Source organism: Hippocampus bargibanti, linkage group LG01 (genome assembly GCF_051943395.1).
Source record: "Hippocampus bargibanti isolate YZ-2025 linkage group LG01, ASM5194339v1, whole genome shotgun sequence".
NCBI classification, from domain to species: domain Eukaryota; kingdom Metazoa; phylum Chordata; class Actinopteri; order Syngnathiformes; family Syngnathidae; genus Hippocampus; species Hippocampus bargibanti.
Window position 1 is genome coordinate 1,237,654 of NC_142734.1, and position 17,866 is coordinate 1,255,519.

Consider the following 17,866-nt stretch of genomic DNA (forward strand, 5'->3'; position numbering starts at 1 on the left):
GTTTTGAAATGTGATGGGATGATCAGAACGCGTAGTGCTTGAGTCTGCATGCTTTCGTGTGTTTTGGTCGATGTCTGTTACTTCCGTTGAGAATCGGGATCACTCGGGAATAAAATACCGCGAGATTGTGCGCGATGAAACGAGAAAACAAATATGGCAGCTAAACTTGCGCCAAACATTATCATCGCATTTTTGACACTTATATGTTTAATGTGTAAATAGTATACACACTAGTATAGGTTATATTTATATATATAGAGAGATTTTGTTTTGATATAAATCTTACGTGCACGTGTTCCGTGTGACTACTCGTTACCCCCTTGGCCCCCAAGGCTAATCTGTTTCATTTTCCTCTATTTTAATTTCCCTTGGCTGAGATCCCTGAAATATATTATAAAGACTACCTAAAAAAATGTTAGTATAGAAATTGCTTATATCAATTCATCCACTCTAATCCACTTTATCCTCGCAAACCATGCATGTTTTTGTAATGTGGGATGAAACCGAAGTACGAAAACCGACGCAAGGAGTCCGGAACTGGAATTGGAACCAGAACCTCTGCACGGTGAAGTCCACGAGCTAACCAATGGAACAGCGGGCCACCCAATTACTTGGATGTAAGTATTTATTTTCTTGCATTCTTAATTTCCACCCTAATATACACCCTACGAGATACAAGAAATTTTGTACTGGGAAATTTCTGTTATTAAATATTAGCAGTTATGTTAATGAAAACAAATATCGCTACAGGTAAAAAGAGACGTCGACCACCGTGAAAACAAGTCCGTGCGAAAATCTCGAGAAGAAACAAATTTCCGGGAAGAAAAATTCCTGTCAAATGGATTATTATTTTGAAATCGGTTAAATTAAACATTTTACCGTGGTTTTTTCCCCTGTAATATCATTTAGATGTTGTATAAACATTGTAAGAAAGACAAAAATCCCGTCAAAAGTGTTGCGACTGACCACTGTTAAAAACAGGATAATTTTTTTTACCACATGCTCATAAATCCTGTTACTTTATCAATAGTGTTACTAATAGTCTATATTCCTGCCTCACAGCAATGCAGAGAGTGTAAAAGCATTTTGTAAATAAAATTGCGCTATGAAATATTACACACGCGAAATGTCAGGAAAAATGGAGTCGTTAGTAAGGTTGCAGTTGAGCCGCCACTTCGATTGACAACACTGTGCATTACGGTAGTCTGCGGCGTGGACCACCTTCAAAATAAAAGCGTCGTAACGAGTGCATGTCCGGCAGTGGTTTCGATGTAAATAAACAAAAAAAATATGGATAACCTAGGAAGAATAAGAACTCTCTGAAAGGTGCCAAAATGCATTCTCAAGTGGAGACAGAAAATAAACTAATAATAATAATACCACCAATTTTTTTTGTGTGGAATATTTGTAAAATGCGCTCAGTAGAAGTCATTTGAAGTCATTTTACAGATTATTGACGTAACCTGTCCGGAGGTGTCGGTCGTCCTTTAAAAAGGAAATCACACATCTGGAAGCAGAGCAACATTGGAAAAGTAACACAAGGAAGTCAAAAGACAATTTGGAATTATTTAAGAAGAAATTATGGACAAAATAGATTCTGTGATTCAGATATATTTAGGCTAGCAGAGAAGGCATTGCAGGCCCTGACAGCCCATTCACTACTGGATTCAACCTTGGCTCAGAGCTGCTGCGATTGCCCGACACCTGTCCCAGAACGTTCCCCCTTCTTGGATTACCAGCACAATTTAAATTCGCTGACGAAGCTCTTCGGATTAGGGGCAAAACGTCCGACACCTTCAAAGAAGTACAGGTGACGGCTGAAGAAACCTTTTCATCGATGGACCACTCCTGTACGACTTGAAAGCCTACACAGACATTTTGATAGACCTTCTCAAAGCTTACCATTCATACAGTGTATCAAAACTACTTTGCCAGTGCTACAAAAACGACAGTCAGTTGCATTTGAGTGACTGTTGCCACCAATAAGTGACACGGTACAGTGATACCTTGGCTTACGAACTTAATTGGTTCCCAGACAGTGTGTAAGGCGAAAAGTGTGTATCCCAAAAATTAATTTCCCTTAGAAAACCATTAAAATGAGAATAATCCGTTCCCACGTCCCCATAAAATATAATTTTCTAATTTCTAAGCCTTAAAACTACACAAAATCTACCTTATGTATAATAAACCTTACCTTATGTATAATAAATGTGCCGTGGTATTATAATTAAAGAAATAAACTGTATAATAAAGTCGTTTTATTTACCTTTGTGATGGTCGTTGATGGCTTGATGGAATGGAGTGGCCGGTTTCATCAGCATTAAACACTTGATGAGGAACGTAGCCTTCTTCTTTCGCCATCTTGAGGAATGAGAGGTGCTTTCTCTGCCATAATTTTACCTTGTTCATCATCAATTCTGTTCTGTTTAGTTGGGTTGATAGCTTTTTGCATCAAGTGTACAGATGGCTTGTGCGGGTTATTTGTGGCGCCTGATTGATGGGATATTTTAACCTTGCAGTTTACACTCTGCCTTTGAACTATCAAAGTTGAAACGAGTCCAAATTTCACTATTTTCTCACTCTCTCTCTGTCGTCTGCCTGTCCCTTTAATGTTTAAACCCCCCTCCCTTCACTGCTGCGTTCTTGACCTATCACCTGGCTTTAACCGAAGACTGGGGGTGGGGAATAGAGGATAAAAACAGTCGGCTGCCATTTTCTTTTAGGAGAACGGGCTCGTTCGTGAACGACACATCACTCATTGTGTCAGCTCCGTGTGTATCCCGAAAAGTAGTGTGTATGCCAAGGTAAAATGTTCATAAATGTAACGTTCGTAAAGCAAAAAGTTGGTAAGCCAAGGGGTTCGTAAACCGAGGTATCAGTTTATTTGCGAGAGACGATCGAACCCAGCTATGCGACGCAGAGTCACGTCAGTCCAGTAGAAAATCCGGTTTGGGGTATCCAAATAAGTGAAAGTCACCCTGGTAGCGCGTGTACAAGCGCCTGATGTCGCGTTTGCTAATTCCTGAGAAATGGAGCTCAATCTTGGTTTTGTTGTAACGTGTGATGCCAGGAGGGATGGCCGGGTAGGACACCAAGCCCTCGATGCCCGCTCTCCGCAGGATGTGGGCGGCGTCCCGCTCCAGCGTCTCGTGATGACCTATGACATCGTAGCGGATGTCGCACGGTGCGCATAACTCGGCGTACGTCGTCCAGTGAATGACGTGCTCGCCGAACTGACGATCCAGGCGGCGGCGGCCCTCCACGTCCCCCAAGTAACGGACGAAATCCTCAAAGTGCAAGCCGGACGCTCGCAGGTCGGTGTCGCGATGGCTTCGGCGGTATTTGCGGATGATGACGGGAGCGATGTCGTGACGGTACCACGGCTCAAAGCGGGGGTTCTTGATGAACTTGTCGTTGAAGGCGGAGATCAGACGTTCAAATGGATCTCTCACGATGAAAAACTTGAAGTAAGTTTTTAGCCTGTGAAGCAGAACACGTTCGTAAGGTGAATTTGGTCATAAGTTGCTTCAGTGCTATATTTTGTATGGAATGTATGTTGAAGGCTTATATAAGTAAGCTGTATAGGTTTGCCTATTTTTCGGTAAACAGACACTCCCCAACTTACGAACGAGATACCTTCTGAACGGTTGTTCGTAAGGTGAATTCGTTCGTAAGTTGATTCAGTGCCATATTTTGTATGGAATGCATGTTTAAGGCTTATATAAGTATGTTTAAGGCTTGTATAAGTAAGCTGTATAGGTTTGCCTATATTCGGTAAACAGACACTCCCCAACTTACGAACGAGATACGTTCCAAACGGTCGTTCGTAAGGTGAATTCGTTCTTAAGTTGCTTCAGTCCTATATTTTGTATGGAATATATGTTGAAGGCTTGTATAAGTAAGCTGTATAGGTTTGCCTATATTCGGTAAACAGACACTCCCCAACTTACGAACGAGATACGTTCCAAACGGTCGTTCGTAAGGTGAATTCGTTCTTAAGTTGCTTCAGTCCTATATTTTGTATGGAATGTATGTTTAAGGCTTATATAAGTATGTTAAGGCTTTTATAAGTAACCTGTATTGGTTTGTACTGAAAAATAAACATTTAATAAAATATATGCTCATGACGACAAAGATTTTCATATGTACAATTGTTCGTAACTCGAATGTGTGTAAGTAGGGGAGCGTCTGTATTCGGAAGAATGAAAATCATCATCGCAGGTGTGTTCAAAAATATGTACCGTATTTTCTGGAATATAAGGCGCACCTTTAACGAATGACATATCAAATCCTTTTCCATACATAAGGTGCGCCGCATTATAAGGGCCACCTTGAATGAATGGCATATTTTTCAAACGTTGGTCTGGTAGTGAATGAGCACAAAAATCCATTCAGCGGCTTAGTGAGGTAGCAAAGAGGTCGTCACCTGTGCGTAATTTCCTGAGGCGTCAGTGACGAAAGGCGAAGGAGGCCATTCTTCTCACGGTCGTGGACCAGGTTCTCCGGGATCTCTTCCACACCCGAAAAAGCTCCTGAGGACGGACGAAAAGCACCGAAACTTAGCAGACCAGTTCAAAGCGCCGCGTAGGTAGGTTGTCAATCAAAGCATCTCTGACGTACCGTTGAGTGCGATGAGGATCTTCTTCCACTGCGTGTTTCCCACTTTGGGGGTCTGACAGAACAAAATGTTGTGCTTGTCGCAGACAAAAATGCGATCCAGGACGAACTTGCTGATGGGGATGCGAGTTAGATTTCCAAGGCTGCTGTTCTGACATACGGCGCTGAGCAGTTGTTGGCGTGTTTCAACAATGGAGTCCCACTCTGACATTGTTGGGGCGCCTGAGGACTGAAGGCTCTGCTCAACACCCTTCCCCACACACACACACACACACACACACACACACACACACATTCCTGTTTCAATGGTTTTGTGAGGTCCGGATAACTCCAGATAAGGAATGATGGCCACGGATGCTGATACGTTTAGAGAAGAACTAGTGTTACATTTGAACACTAAATGTCAGCCCATTTCCCACTTCAACTTGTTTAAAAAACAAAGAAAGAAAAAGTGGACTTAAAACTGAAATAACAGCAGCTTTCTGAATGGCTACATTCAAAGTCCTCACTCCTGTGGCGAATTAACTCTTTTTTTTTTCCTGATGAAAATGAGAGAGTAAGGTTTCTAACGCTGCGTTGAATGTTGATGTAGTCCTAAAACTCAATAGTCTGTGGGTCATGGAATTTGAGTGACAATGACAGTTAATTACAGTCAATGATTCATAATCCACGGATTGTCTTTGTATTGCGACTTGCCTGATTTAATTTATGTGAAACCGGTTTTCCTCCTGTGAGTATCTGAAACTTCCCTTCCGTATTTGCCGACACGGTCGTGCTTTGACCACCACCTCGCGCTTCATATTCTGTAAAAAATCAACGAAGGTGAGAAAATCAGTCAATCGATCGATCGAGAGGAACACACACCATCGATAGCTTTGTAGCTAATAAACTTGGTGACAAATCCGAGGATGAGGAGCACCCAACCGCAAGCCCCGAGGAACAAGCAATGGTGCCGCATCGCTGCATCAAACGGCGGCCGAAGGAAGAAGCTTCCGAGCCGTCGACACCTCGAGACGTCCCGCCTTTGCGCATCAAGCCGTCGCGCCTGCACGACGGAACATCGCAAACATCTCACTTGTGTTCACGGTCGAGCAGATGCTCCTGAGATGGACGACAAACCAATTGACTCGTTCAACTAGCCTAGCCGTTAGCTCCCCAAAAAGTTAGCGGTTTTATTGGGGCGCCATTAGCGCTAAACAGTGGACAAAAGCAACGCAAGTGGAAAATACCTCGTCGCGTGGATGCTCCGATGGCGTCTTTGGTTGTTGTTGGCGAAAGGCGCGGGGACAGCAGCCGTGCGCGTGTCCGTGTCAAACTGATTTCTTCGATGACAGTCAACCGATCGCCCCCATGAATAATACGAGGGAAATGTCTCTGTGTGCCTATCTCGTGCTCAGGACCGCGACTGAATACAACCACGCCTCCATTCCGCGCTAAGTGCGAAGCGGTGCAGGAAATTGAACGCGACGCTTGGTTTCTTCCTTCGCGATGTGGCGACGTCACGTGCGCAAAACTTGCCACTTTGGTACACTTTAAGTCATTTTTATTGGTAGTTGTATTAAGTTCGTCCTGTCCACCTGATATCTAATTTAAAACAGATTCTTATCTTACAGCCAGTGTATTGTCGGTGTTCAAATACCTGACATGTTTCGGCGTCTCACGCTGAAACATGTCAGAATTTCCTGTATTTGAACACCTAAAAAAAACACTATCTGTAAAATAAGAATCTGTTTTAAATTAAATTTTTATTGGTGTTTTGCGTTTGACTAAAAATATCAGCGGGTGTGTTTTTGGGTATTTTACATGCTATAAAACGTTTTTCTGATGTCAGTTCGGCACCCCAAAATTTGTGTCGGTTGTCCTTTAAGTGTCAATTTTGTTTCGTTTTTTTGTGTTGACTCAAGGTGTGTTACAAACTGGGAAGCACAAACCCGCCACCTGCTGACAAAAGCACTGGTTGTCCTTTGTTTCTCCTCATCAACTGTGGGGTTTTTGTTGCTTAAATTAATGTACTACCAAAAATAAGGTGAAATAACTTGTAAAATGAATGGCTAATGTAAAAAAAACCCACAATATATCATTTAAAAATATTTGGCTGTATTTATATCCTTCTGAACATACTCAACCTGTAGTGCTACAAAAAATAAAATATAATGTGAGCGAAGATTGGCATGAAGAAAAATACCAAGTGCCTCACCTGTGAGGGGAAGATTCTATTTGCTTAAATAAAGTGTGCCGCTGTGTCTTTAACCCCTCCCTCCTGAACGTCTTTGTGTGTGTGTGTTTGTGTTAATGTGTGTAAAACCCTCCCCTCTATCTTCTACGGAGTTAACAGTGAAAGAGCCGGTTATTAAAGCCGCTTCGTTCCTGAACGACACATCCCTAGACTGCAATCGTCTCCACCTTTTATGAGGAGGATGAAGCGGATCAGACACACACTGCATAGATGGATGGATTACAGACAAATGACAGTTTGGTCGTGTGTAGTCTATTGTTACGACATTTCATTACTTTTCAATTGATAAGCTTGGCCACCATCCCCCCAAAATTCCATTTGTGCGTCACTGGTCCCGACTTCTACTCGCTATACACTTACGTGAAGACGTCATTGTATCTTGAATTAGACTTTTGCTCAGTATTGACTGGGAATGTCTTCCCAAAAATGATTTCTGTACTTGAGTTAAAGCGTTTTTTTTAAGTAATTGTGCCACTTCGTGCTATTGCATACACATCGAGCATCACCTCTGAGATGGCTCATTTGCCACACCCTTTGTTGACCAATATTGACAATGAAGTCTTCGTGCGCATGACCACAAAGCGTGTGGATGGAGTTGTACATTTCCTTCGGACGACGTCTAATGGGTGGGAGCTGCGTTGTAATATATATCGTATTGTGAACTGAGTCCTAAAGATGTACGGAGAGCCGTTTGAAAGGGGTTTCAGAGGAGATCGGTGCGGCAAGCTGACGGGATGCAAGTAAAAAGCCAAAAAAATCCCGGAAGTTACACCCATATACTTTCGATGTAGCACATTTAACAAAAAGAGTCGCCGTTGATGCTCACAAATAATCCAGAAACGTTATCCCACCATTAAATATTCGACTGAAATGCGTCGTTTATATTCACGGTGCCTCAAACAAAAAGCTAAAGATCGTAATCATTATTCAAGGCGATGTTCGAAAATGCGCCTTTTATGTTGAAATGTTATAGGCGGAAGTCACTAATGTTGCTTCGGGGGGCCGCGGCTAGGGCGGCTCGAGAGCTAACCGGGAGTCCGCCGCTGCCACCTCAACATGGAGTAGCAAGAGCAAAGCGTCCACTGCCGAGAAGGAAGAGGAATACGTTCCATCCATAACTCAAAACACCCGCAAATGAGACATCCGTGGACACGCTAGTCGCTGTGAAGGGAAACACGGGGTTTATATGAAAGATGGCGAACGACTCCCCAGCTAAAAGTCTGGTGGACATCGACTTGGCTTCACTGCGGGTGAGTGCTTCCGACACGAACCCGTGTGGGTTTTTTTGGTAACATTTCCCTCGCGTGTATTTAACGCAATTCGACAAAGCTCACGCCATAGCGTTTGGCCAACGTGGGTGTCCTTTTATAGAGACGCAAACGCCTTCCATTGAGCGAAGCGGCGAAAACGAGCGGCGAGTCGCCGCGAGGTGTTGCCGCTGTCTGCTTTTCCTTTGTTCCACATGTATTTGGCACATGGGGCTTAAAGGACAACCGACGTCTCCAGACAACTTGTGTCCATAATTTGTAAAATGGCTTCAAATGACTCCTACTGAGCGTATTTTAATAAGATTCCACCGCATATAGCTATTTTTACGTTTTGAGACTCGCGCAGAATATTCAGAAGTCTTCTTTTTGAGTTGGTGACGAGTCCTCACGCTACGTCACTGAAGGAACGCCTCTGACCGAAAAAAAGGACACATTGTAGCAGTCCTTTCATCACATCACGTCAATGTATTTTGCTGTATTGTTTGGTCTGAAAACCTTGTGTTGCACCCAAAAGCCACCAGAAGAGGGTGTCCAAGGTCCATATAAGGAATTTATCAGCCTGTGGAAACGGAGGTGGCCACAGGAGGTCGCCATTTTGTGCCTCTTTTCTGGTGATTGTTTCTCCCCAATGTTGCCTCAAAATGGCATGGAATAAATTCTTTAATCGATTGCAAACATTTATGCTTTCCTCTTCAGAACTATTTGAATCATATTCATAACTGGATGCGTAACAAGAAAGCATATTCTCCGAATCTGAAGCCATTGTTTTGATTCTCCAGAAATGAAAGACGTCTTGGCGTGACGTCACGAACTGGGGGGCGGGACTTTCTGAAAATGCCCAATTCGCAGCTCATTTTTTTTTTTGGACACTTGAAGTCATTTTTATTGTTGTTTTGCATTTGAATAAAAAATATCATGCTGCGTGTTTTGGGTATTTTAGATGCTATAAAACGTTTTTTCTGATGTCAGTTAAGAAACCAAAAAGTGACATAGGTTGTCCTTTAAAGCAGAGGACAACAGCTGGCTGACCGCGCATATCTTCTTTTCTTCACGTCCACTGAAGTCACTTGTCTTTTCTCCTCTAGGACCCAGCCGGGATATTTGAATTGGTGGAGGTGGTTGGAAATGGCACCTACGGGCAAGTATACAAGGTTGGTTGAAGGCGCACTGCGTGCTCTGTCCTGAAGGAGACAGATGATCACCACAAACTTGCTTTTATTTTGTTGGAGTTTTTTTCCCCACTCCTGAGAACAAAACAACTCCCGTTTATAAATGGAAATCTTGCAAATGTTGCTTTCAGACTACAGTGATACCTTGGCTTACGAACTTAATTGGTTCCCAGACAGAGTATGTAAGGCCAAAAGTGTGTATCCCAAAAAATAATTTCCCATAGGAAACCATTAAAATGAGAATAATCCGTTCCCAGGTCCCCATAAAACATATTTTTCTAAATTTCTGAGCCTTAAAACTACACAAAATATACCTTATTTTATGTATAATAAATGTGCTATGGTATTATTAAAGAAATTTATTGACCTTTGTGATGGTCGTTGATGGCTTGATGGAATGGAGTGACCGGTTTCATCAGCATTAAAGACTCGATGAGAAATGTAGCCTTCTTCTATCACCATCTTGAGGAATTGGATTGGATTGGATTTGCCTTTATTAGTCTCACAGGGAATGATCCCTTGTAAGTGCTTTCTCTGCCATAATTTTACCTTGTTCCTCACCAATTGTGTTCTGTTTAGCTGGGTTGATAGCTTTTTCCATCAAGTGTTCAGATGGCTCGTGCGGGTTGTTTCTGGAGCCTGATTGATGGCATATTTTAACCTTGCAGTCTACACTCTGCCTTTGAACTATCAAAGTTGAAACAAGTCCAAATGTCACTGTTTTCTATCCATTTTGTCACACTCTTTCTGTCGTCTGCCCGTCCCTTTAATGTTTAAACCCCCCTCCCCTCACTGCTGCGTTCTTGACCAATCACGTGGCTTTAACTGAAGACTAGGGGCGAGGAATTGAGGACAAAAACAGTCGGATGCCATTTTCTTGTTAGGAGAACGGGCTGGTTCGCGAACGACACATCACTCATTGTGGCGCTCCGTGTGTATCCCGAAAAATAGTTCGTATGCCAAGGTAAAATGTTCATAAATATAACGTTCGTAAACCGAAACGTTCGTAAGCCAGGGGGTTCGTAAACCGAGATATCACTGTACGTTGCTGCAAAAACATGACCTCACCTTTGTCTCTGCTCAGTTGACTAAAATTTAAAGCTGCTATTGATAGCTAGCTTATGGAACCATATGTGAGCTTTCAAGTAAAAGAGTGAATCATGCCTGATTCATCACCTGTCTTTCGTCACCCACCTTACAGATAAGGGGATGACAAGACATGAATGGGGAAATGACTAATCTTATTGCATGCAGGAAGACGGAACACATTTTGATTTACTGCCTTAAAGGACAACCGACACCGTTTTATAGCATCTAAAATACCCAAAGCACACAGGCTGATATTTTTAGTCAAATGCAAAAAAACAATAAAAATGATTTAAAGTGTCCCAAAACTACTTCAAAATGCCCCCGGAAATGGTGAGTTTCAGAAGGTCCCGCCCCCTTGTCCAGATGGCTCGAATTGATCCGGAAGAACTTCTTTAATTGATTGCAAACATTTTTGCTTTCCTCTTCAGAACTATTTGAATCATATTCATAACTGGATGAGTAACAAGAAAGCATCTTCTCCCAATCTGAAGCCATTGTTTTGATTCTGGAGCAAGGCAGTTTGTGAAGGAGTATCCTGGCGTGACGTCACGGACAAGGAGGCGGGACTTCCTGTATTTTCCCAGTTCCGAGCTCATTTTGTGGCAGTTTTGGGACACTTTTAAGTCATTTTTATTGGTGTTTTGCATTTGACTAAAAATATCAGCCTGCTTGTTTTGGGTATTTTAGATGCTATCAAACGTTTTTCTGATGTCATTGAGGAAACAAAAAAATGGTGTCGGTTGTCCTTTAAACACTGAGAGATCTGTTTGTTGTCAAGAAACAGCGAATTAGTCATTGTGCTCCCCTCCCCAAACACTAATGCGCTTCACAGCCTTTTTTTTTTTTCATTTTTGAGGGTCAGGGGGCAGCTGATATCAGACATACCAGGATCAGGGTGCTTTGTTAGGTTCCTTAGTCCGGGCAATAAGACAAGCTAACTCATTCACTGACATTCCCGAATTTATTTGGGAATTGAAAATAGAATGTTGATCGCTATTCACTGACAACACCCATCATAGATTTAAATATCTAGCTAGCTACCTAGCTGGCTATCTATTTGCTATCTATTAGCTATTTGGCTGGCTTGCTAACTAACTAACTGGCTATCTATTAGTTATCCAGCTACCTAGCTAGCTGTCTATCAATTAGCTATCTATTGGCTATATATTAGTGAGCTAGCTTTCTATCTATTTGAGTTACTTCAAGGTTGAGTGAACGCTGGCGCGTGTGGCTGCCGCTGCGCACCCACAGAAAAACTTGACCGTGAGAGTTTTAAAAGACGCTTGTAAATGAAATGTATTATTATTATTATTATTATTATTATTATTATTATTATCTATTAGCTGTCTGGCTAGCTATCTATTAGCTATATGGCTGTCTATCTAACTAGCTAGCTATCTATTGGTTAGCTGGCTGGCTTTCTATCTATTTGAGTTACTTCTGGGTTGAGTGAACGCTGGCCTGTGTGGCTGCTGCTGCTCACCCACAGAAAAAAACGTATCCTGTGACTGTAAAATGACCTTGAGAGTTTTGAAAGGCGGTTATAAATGACATTTATTATGATTATTATTATTATTATTATCCCTTAATTTCATTATAGCAAAACCGTAGAAGTCGGCAGGTATGAAACAAGCTTGCCACAATAATTTTGTGTTGTGTACGTCATAATGTATGATTGATTATGTTTTAAAGTTTAACATTTTGGGATTTTCGGTCACCTGTGTTTAAATATTGAATATATGAGATTTTGAAACCAATGGTGCCATTTCTTCTCACAGGGACGACATGTCAAGACTGGACAGCTGGCTGCCATCAAGGTCATGGATGTCACAGAGGTGAATCCTCGTGTTTTTTAGGAAATTTATGCCGAGACGGTATCTGCAACGTAAACTACTGTAATGAGTGTAGTCACGCAGTAGATTGCTGTGCAAGTGTGTGACATGCTGGCTGGCCAAAATTGTAGTACGCATTGCCGGCTGCTTGCGCGTCACGGTGACAGGCGTAGAATAAAAAAAAAGGGTCTGGTGGTCGTAAGTATGGGTGGTCGTAACTCGCGCCGGTCGTAACTCGGATGATGAAAGGAAGGGGAAAGGAAGAAAAGAAAGAAATGGAAAAACAAAATACCGGAGCTGCTGTAAAGGCGGCCACTCTCGCGGCGTCATTTTGAAGTCAAACAACAACAACAAAAAATAACAAATCATGTGACAACACAAAAGACAGACAATCTTATGCACTTTCTGGACCCGCTTTGCAGTTCTAGATGTAAGAGGAAATGATCAAATCATCCTTTTCACCAGTGGATAAGGGACGTCATGGTGGAATATGCACCTTACTCTCTCTCTCTCTCTCTCTCAACCTTGGTGTCTTTTGTTTGAATTCAGGATGAAGAGGAGGAAATTAAACTGGAGATTAATATGCTGAAGAAGTATTCTCACCACAGAAACATTGCCACCTACTATGGCGCATTTATCAAAAAGAGTCCACCTGGACATGACGATCAACTTTGGGTACGTCCTCGAGTCTGTACTATAGATAGCTAATGGCTATCGATTTACTAGCTAATAGCTTGCTATTTACTAGCTATTAGCTATCCATTTGCCAGCTATTGGCTAGCTATTGGCTATTTATTCGCTAGATATTAGCTATCTGTTCGCTAGCTGGTAGCTATCTATTTGCTAGCTAATGGCTATCTATTCACTAGCTAATAGCTTGCTATTTACTAGCTATCTATTTGCTAGCTATTGGCTATCTATTCACTAGCTAATAGCAAGCTCTTTACTAGCTATTAGCTATATATTTACTAGCTATTGGCTATCTATTGCCTATCTATTCGCTAGCTATTAGCTATCTGTTCGCTAGCTGGTAGCTATCTATTTGCTAGCTAATGGCTATCTATTCACTAGCTAATAGTTAGCTATTTACTAGCTATTAGGTATCTATTTGCTAGCTATTGGCTATCTATTCACTAGCTAATAGCTAACTAGTTACTAGCTATTAGCTATCTATTCGCTCGCTATTAGTTATCAATTCACTAGCTAATAGCTAGCTATTTACTAGCTATTAGCTATTTATTTGCTAGCTAATGGCTATCTATTCACTAGCAAATAGCTAGCTATTTACTAGCTATTAGATATCTATTCGCTAGCTATTAGTTATCTATTCGCTAGCTTTTATCTATTTGAGTTACTTCAGGGTTGAGCGAACGCTGGCGCATGTGGCGGCCGCTGCTCACCCACAGAAAAAAAACTGATCCTGTGACTGTAAAATGACCTTGAGAGTTTTGAAAGGCGCTTACAAATGAAATGTATTATTATTATTAATAATGCTAACATTTGAAAAATTATTGCCATTTTGAAAATGTGTTTTGTATTTCTCACTTTTTATATTGTACCGTATAATGAACTGGTTCTGTGTGTGTTGCTTAATTGTTGTCCATTTTGGTGTGTTTAGTTGGTGATGGAGTTCTGTGGAGCTGGTTCCATCACGGACCTCGTGAAGAACACCAAGGGCAACCAGCTCAAGGAAGATTGGATTGCCTACATCTCGAGAGAAATTCTCAGAGTAAGCGCTCTGCTTCCTCTCACTTCATCTTTGTTTTTTGTTTTGTAACTCATACATTTATAAAAGTTGACCTTGTTCAGTCATATCACCGATTGTTTTTTGTAACTCTTTTCACAACTTATTCATTGACAATGATCAACTTAATCAATTCGTTTCATCTCAGAATTATTTAGGTAGCTTTTTTTCATGTAAAATCGCCAAATACAGTGATACCTTGACTTACGAACTTAATTGGTTCCCAGACAGAGTGTGTAAGGCGAAAAGTGTGTATCCCAAAAATGAATTTCTTATAGGAAACCATTAAAAGGAGAATAATCCGTTCCCCGGTCCCCAAAATACATCATTTTCTACTTTCTAATTTTTTGGGTTTTGTTTTTTCATCCTTGCGTTCCGATAATGTGCTAGCCATGGCCTCTGGCGATGTTTTTTTCCCTTCCACAAGGGGGCAGCATTTGCATTTTGTCCATGTTAAGCGCTTTGTTCCAACTTCAGCTGTTGTTAAAGCGCTATATAAACCAGCATGCAAGTACGGACGGTGATACCTCACTTAATTGGTTCCCAGAAAGTGTGTGTAAGGCGAAAAGTGTGTCTTCCAAACATTAATTTCCTATAGAACACCATTAAAATGAGAATAATCCGTTCCCAGGTCCCCATAAAACATAATTTTCTAAGCCTTAAAATGACACAAAATATACCTTATTTTATGTATAATAAATGTGCTATGGTATTATAATTAAAGAAATAAACTATACTGTATAATAAAGTCGTTTTATTTACCTTTGTGATGGTTGCGGACTGCTTGATGGAATGGAGTGGCCGCTTTCATGAGTTTTTGAAGGTCAAATGACTTAATGTGCTCTGTCTTCATCTTTGGTAGGGTCTGGCTCACTTACACGCCCACCACGTCATCCACCGTGACATCAAGGGCCAGAATGTCCTGTTGACAGAAAACGCTGAAGTCAAATTAGGTATATTAAAAAGTCCTCGCGTTTGCCCCCCCCCCTCCCCAAAAAAAAAATAAATAAAAAAATTATGACATTGTTGCTGTCTTCTTTTCCGCCTTCCCAGTGGACTTTGGCGTCAGTGCCCAACTGGATCGAACTGTGGGCAGAAGAAACACCTTCATTGGTACTCCCTACTGGATGGCCCCCGAAGTCATCGCCTGTGACGAGAATCCAGATGCGACATACGACTACCGGGTAAGAATCTCTTTTGGATCGCTCATGCAGACGTGCGAGGCGATTGACGAGGCTCTCGACGCTCTTTATTGCAGAGTGATCTGTGGTCTTGCGGCATTACTGCAATTGAGATGGCTGAAGGAGCTCCACGTAAGAGCTTCTTTTTGCTTTCCGCCATGTGAAACACGGGGCTTGTTTGTGATGTATCATGATTGCTATCTATTAGCTATCTAGCTAGCTAGCTAGCTATTCATTATCAAAGTCAAAAAAGTCAAAGTCAGCTTTATTGTCAAATATGCTAATATGCATGACATACAGCACAGATGAAATGACTGTCCTCTCGGACCCAGCATGCAAGGCACTTATAATGACTTTGAACAAACATAATAAACACGAAAACGCCAATTTATCTATTAGTTAGCTAGCTAACTTTCTATCTATTTGAGTTATTCCGGGTTGAGTGAATGCTGGCTCGTGTTACTATCTATTAGCTATCTAGCTAGCTAACTATCTATTTTGCTATTTATTAGCTATCTAGTTCACTAGCTATTAGTTATCTATTAGCTAGATAGCTATTAATTGTCTATTAGTTAGCTAGCTAACTTTCTGTCTATTTGAGTTAGTCCGGGTTGAGTGAATGCTGGCTCGTGTTACTATCTATTAGCTATCTAGCTAACTAACTATCTATTTGCCGTCTATTAGCTATCTAATCTATCTATTTGCCGTCTATTAGCTATCTAGTTCGCTAGCTATTAGTTATCTATTAGCTGGATGGCTAACTTTCTATCTATTTGAGTTATTCCGGGTTGAGTGAATGCTTTCTCGTTTTTCTATCTATTAGCTATCTATCTAGCTAACTATCTATTAGCTATCTAGCTAGCTATTAGTTATCTTATCGCCATATAGCTAACTTTCTATCTGAGTTATTCCGGGTTGAGTGAACGCTGGCTCGTGTTGCTATGGATTTGGATTATGGATTTAGCTATCTCGCAGGCTCACCCATTTAGCCCATTTAGCTATCTAGCTAGCTAGATAGCTAACTTTCTATCTATTGGAATTTTTCCGGGTTGAGTGAACGCTGGCGCGTATGGCTGCCGCTGCTCACCCACAGAAAAACATATCCTGTGACCGTAAAGTGACCTTAAGAGTTTTGAAAGGCGCTTCTAAATGAAATGTATTATTATTATAATTATTATGATATGTGTAATTGCAGCGCTTTGTGACATGCATCCTATGCGAGCACTCTTCCTGATTCCAAGAAACCCGCCTCCCAGACTGAAATCCAAAAAATGGTAAGCTGAGTCTGTCCCATTCAATGAAAATTGATCTTTCTATCGTTTTGCGTAGGCTCTCAGTCGTACAGCACAACTTTAGTTTGCTGACGAGGCTTCTTGGATAAGAAGCGAAACGTCCGACACCTTCCAAGAAGTACAGATGACGGTTCAGGAAACTTTTTCATCGATGCACCACTCCTGTCTTTTTGCACTTAAGGCGTTCTAGTGACGTAAACTTCGGTTCTTAAAAAAATCAGATACTGTCAAAATAACTGTGCTATATTGCAATTACATTGAAACACATTGGGCTGTGTATGCAAGGCCCATAATTCCTCTTCTCTCTGCTTTTTATGGATGAACTGTCCAGGTCCAAAAAGTTTTTCAGCTTCATTGAAAGCTGTCTGGTGAAGAACTACACGCAGCGACCCCCAACGGAACAGTTGCTCAAACACCCCTTCATTCGTGACCAACCCAATGAGAGGCAGGTCCGAATTCAGTTGAAGGACCACATCGATCGCACCAAGAAGAAAAGGGGCGAGAAAGGTCCGTGTGCCTCCTCATTGGTGAACGATATCCTATTGCTATCTAGGTGGCTAACTAGCTGGATGTCTAGCTGGCTACCTCGCTATCTATATATTTGCTATCAATCAGGCTCCACAAATAACACGCACAAGCCATCTGTACAAATTGAATAGAAAAGCTAAAGGACCTTTATGCAAAAAGCTATCTATTCCATCAAGCCATCAACGACCATCACAAAGGTCAATAAAACCACTTTATTATACCGTACAGTTTATTTCTTTAATTATAAAAGCATAGCACATTTATTATACATACAATAAGGTATATTTTGTGTATTTTTGGGGCTTATTTGGTTGAGGCTTGTGTTTTATGCGGACCTGGGAGCGGATTGTTCTCATTTGGCTGGTTTCCTGTGGGAAATTAATGTTTGGAATACACACTTTTCCCCTTACACACGCTTTCTGGGAACCAATTAAGTTTGTGAGCTAAGGTATCCCTAGTTGGCTAGCTATTTAGCTTGCTATCTAGCTAGCTTTCGATCTATTTGCGTTACTTTCACGTTGAGTGAATGCTGGCGTGTGTGGCTGCCACTGCTCACCCACATAAAAACTTATCCTGTGACTGCAAAGTGACCTGGAAAGTTTTGAAAGGTGCTTATAAATGAAATGTGTTATTAGTATTCTTATTCTTATTCTTATTCTTATTATTATTAGCTATCTGTTAGCTGTATGGATGGATGGCTATCTAGCTAGCTATCTATTAGCTGTCTGGCTAGCTATCTACCTTGCTATCTAGCTAGCTATATCGCTGTCTATCTAACTAGCTATCTATTAGCTCTCTATTGGCTAGCTGGCTAGCTTTCTATCTATTTGAGTTACTTCTGGGTGGAGTGAACGCTGGCACGTGTGGCTGCCTCTGCTCACCTACATAAAAACTAATCCTGTGACTGTTA

At 41.4% G+C, this 17,866-nt stretch overlaps 2 protein-coding genes across 8 annotated transcripts in view; one reads left to right on the forward strand and one right to left on the reverse strand.

Moving 5' to 3' along the window:
• Window positions 1-1,546: 1,546 nt before the first annotated feature.
• chst10 (carbohydrate sulfotransferase 10) lies at window positions 1,547-6,859 on the reverse strand. 3 transcript variants are annotated; one of them, XM_089018347.1, is made up of 6 exons: window positions 5,847-6,859; window positions 5,482-5,662; window positions 5,314-5,420; window positions 4,621-4,855; window positions 4,427-4,532; window positions 1,547-3,480 (listed from the first exon to the last, which is right to left on the reverse strand). In XM_089018347.1, the coding sequence occupies exons 2-6, from the start codon at window positions 5,573-5,575 to the stop codon at window positions 2,928-2,930; spliced, it is 1,095 nt and encodes a 364-aa protein (XP_088874473.1). In that variant the 5' UTR covers window positions 5,576-5,662; window positions 5,847-6,859; the 3' UTR covers window positions 1,547-2,927. The 3 variants fall into 3 exon arrangements, with proteins under 3 accessions (XP_088874473.1, XP_088874315.1, XP_088874395.1); XM_089018189.1 differs by having other exon boundaries at window positions 4,621-4,867; window positions 5,847-6,856; XM_089018269.1 differs by lacking the exon at window positions 5,847-6,859 and having other exon boundaries at window positions 4,621-4,867; window positions 5,482-5,712.
• A 984-nt stretch (window positions 6,860-7,843) lies between these two features.
• The window catches only part of LOC148902665 (mitogen-activated protein kinase kinase kinase kinase 4-like), a 29,046-nt gene continuing 19,023 nt past the window's right edge, over window positions 7,844-17,866 (forward strand). For 3 of the 5 annotated variants that reach the window (XM_089018672.1, XM_089018904.1, XM_089018827.1), the window contains exons 1-10: window positions 7,844-8,103; window positions 9,207-9,272; window positions 12,158-12,214; window positions 12,761-12,886; window positions 13,830-13,940; window positions 14,818-14,908; window positions 15,009-15,139; window positions 15,214-15,268; window positions 16,332-16,410; window positions 16,760-16,935. In XM_089018672.1, the coding sequence (XP_088874798.1) occupies window positions 8,047-8,103; window positions 9,207-9,272; window positions 12,158-12,214; window positions 12,761-12,886; window positions 13,830-13,940; window positions 14,818-14,908; window positions 15,009-15,139; window positions 15,214-15,268; window positions 16,332-16,410; window positions 16,760-16,935 (949 nt within the window). In that variant the 5' untranslated portion in view covers window positions 7,844-8,046. The remainder of the gene's footprint in view (window positions 8,104-9,206; window positions 9,273-12,157; window positions 12,215-12,760; window positions 12,887-13,829; window positions 13,941-14,817; window positions 14,909-15,008; window positions 15,140-15,213; window positions 15,269-16,331; window positions 16,411-16,759; window positions 16,936-17,866) is intronic. The other 2 variants (XM_089018752.1, XM_089018978.1) reach the window with 1 other exon arrangement.

Bases quoted from the DNA above. Each gene is read 5' to 3' on its own strand.
- chst10 (XM_089018189.1), bottom strand. From the start codon at position 5,575: ATGCGGCACCATTGCTTGTTCCTCGGGGCTTGCGGTTGGGTGCTCCTC. The intron at 5,421-5,481 runs GTGTGTGTTCCT...GATTTTTTACAG, and splicing joins TAGCTACAAAGCTATCGATG to AATATGAAGCGCGAGGTGGT. The intron at 4,868-5,313 runs GCAAGTCGCAAT...TGTGTGGGGAAG, and splicing joins TTTCACATAAATTAAATCAG to GGTGTTGAGCAGAGCCTTCA.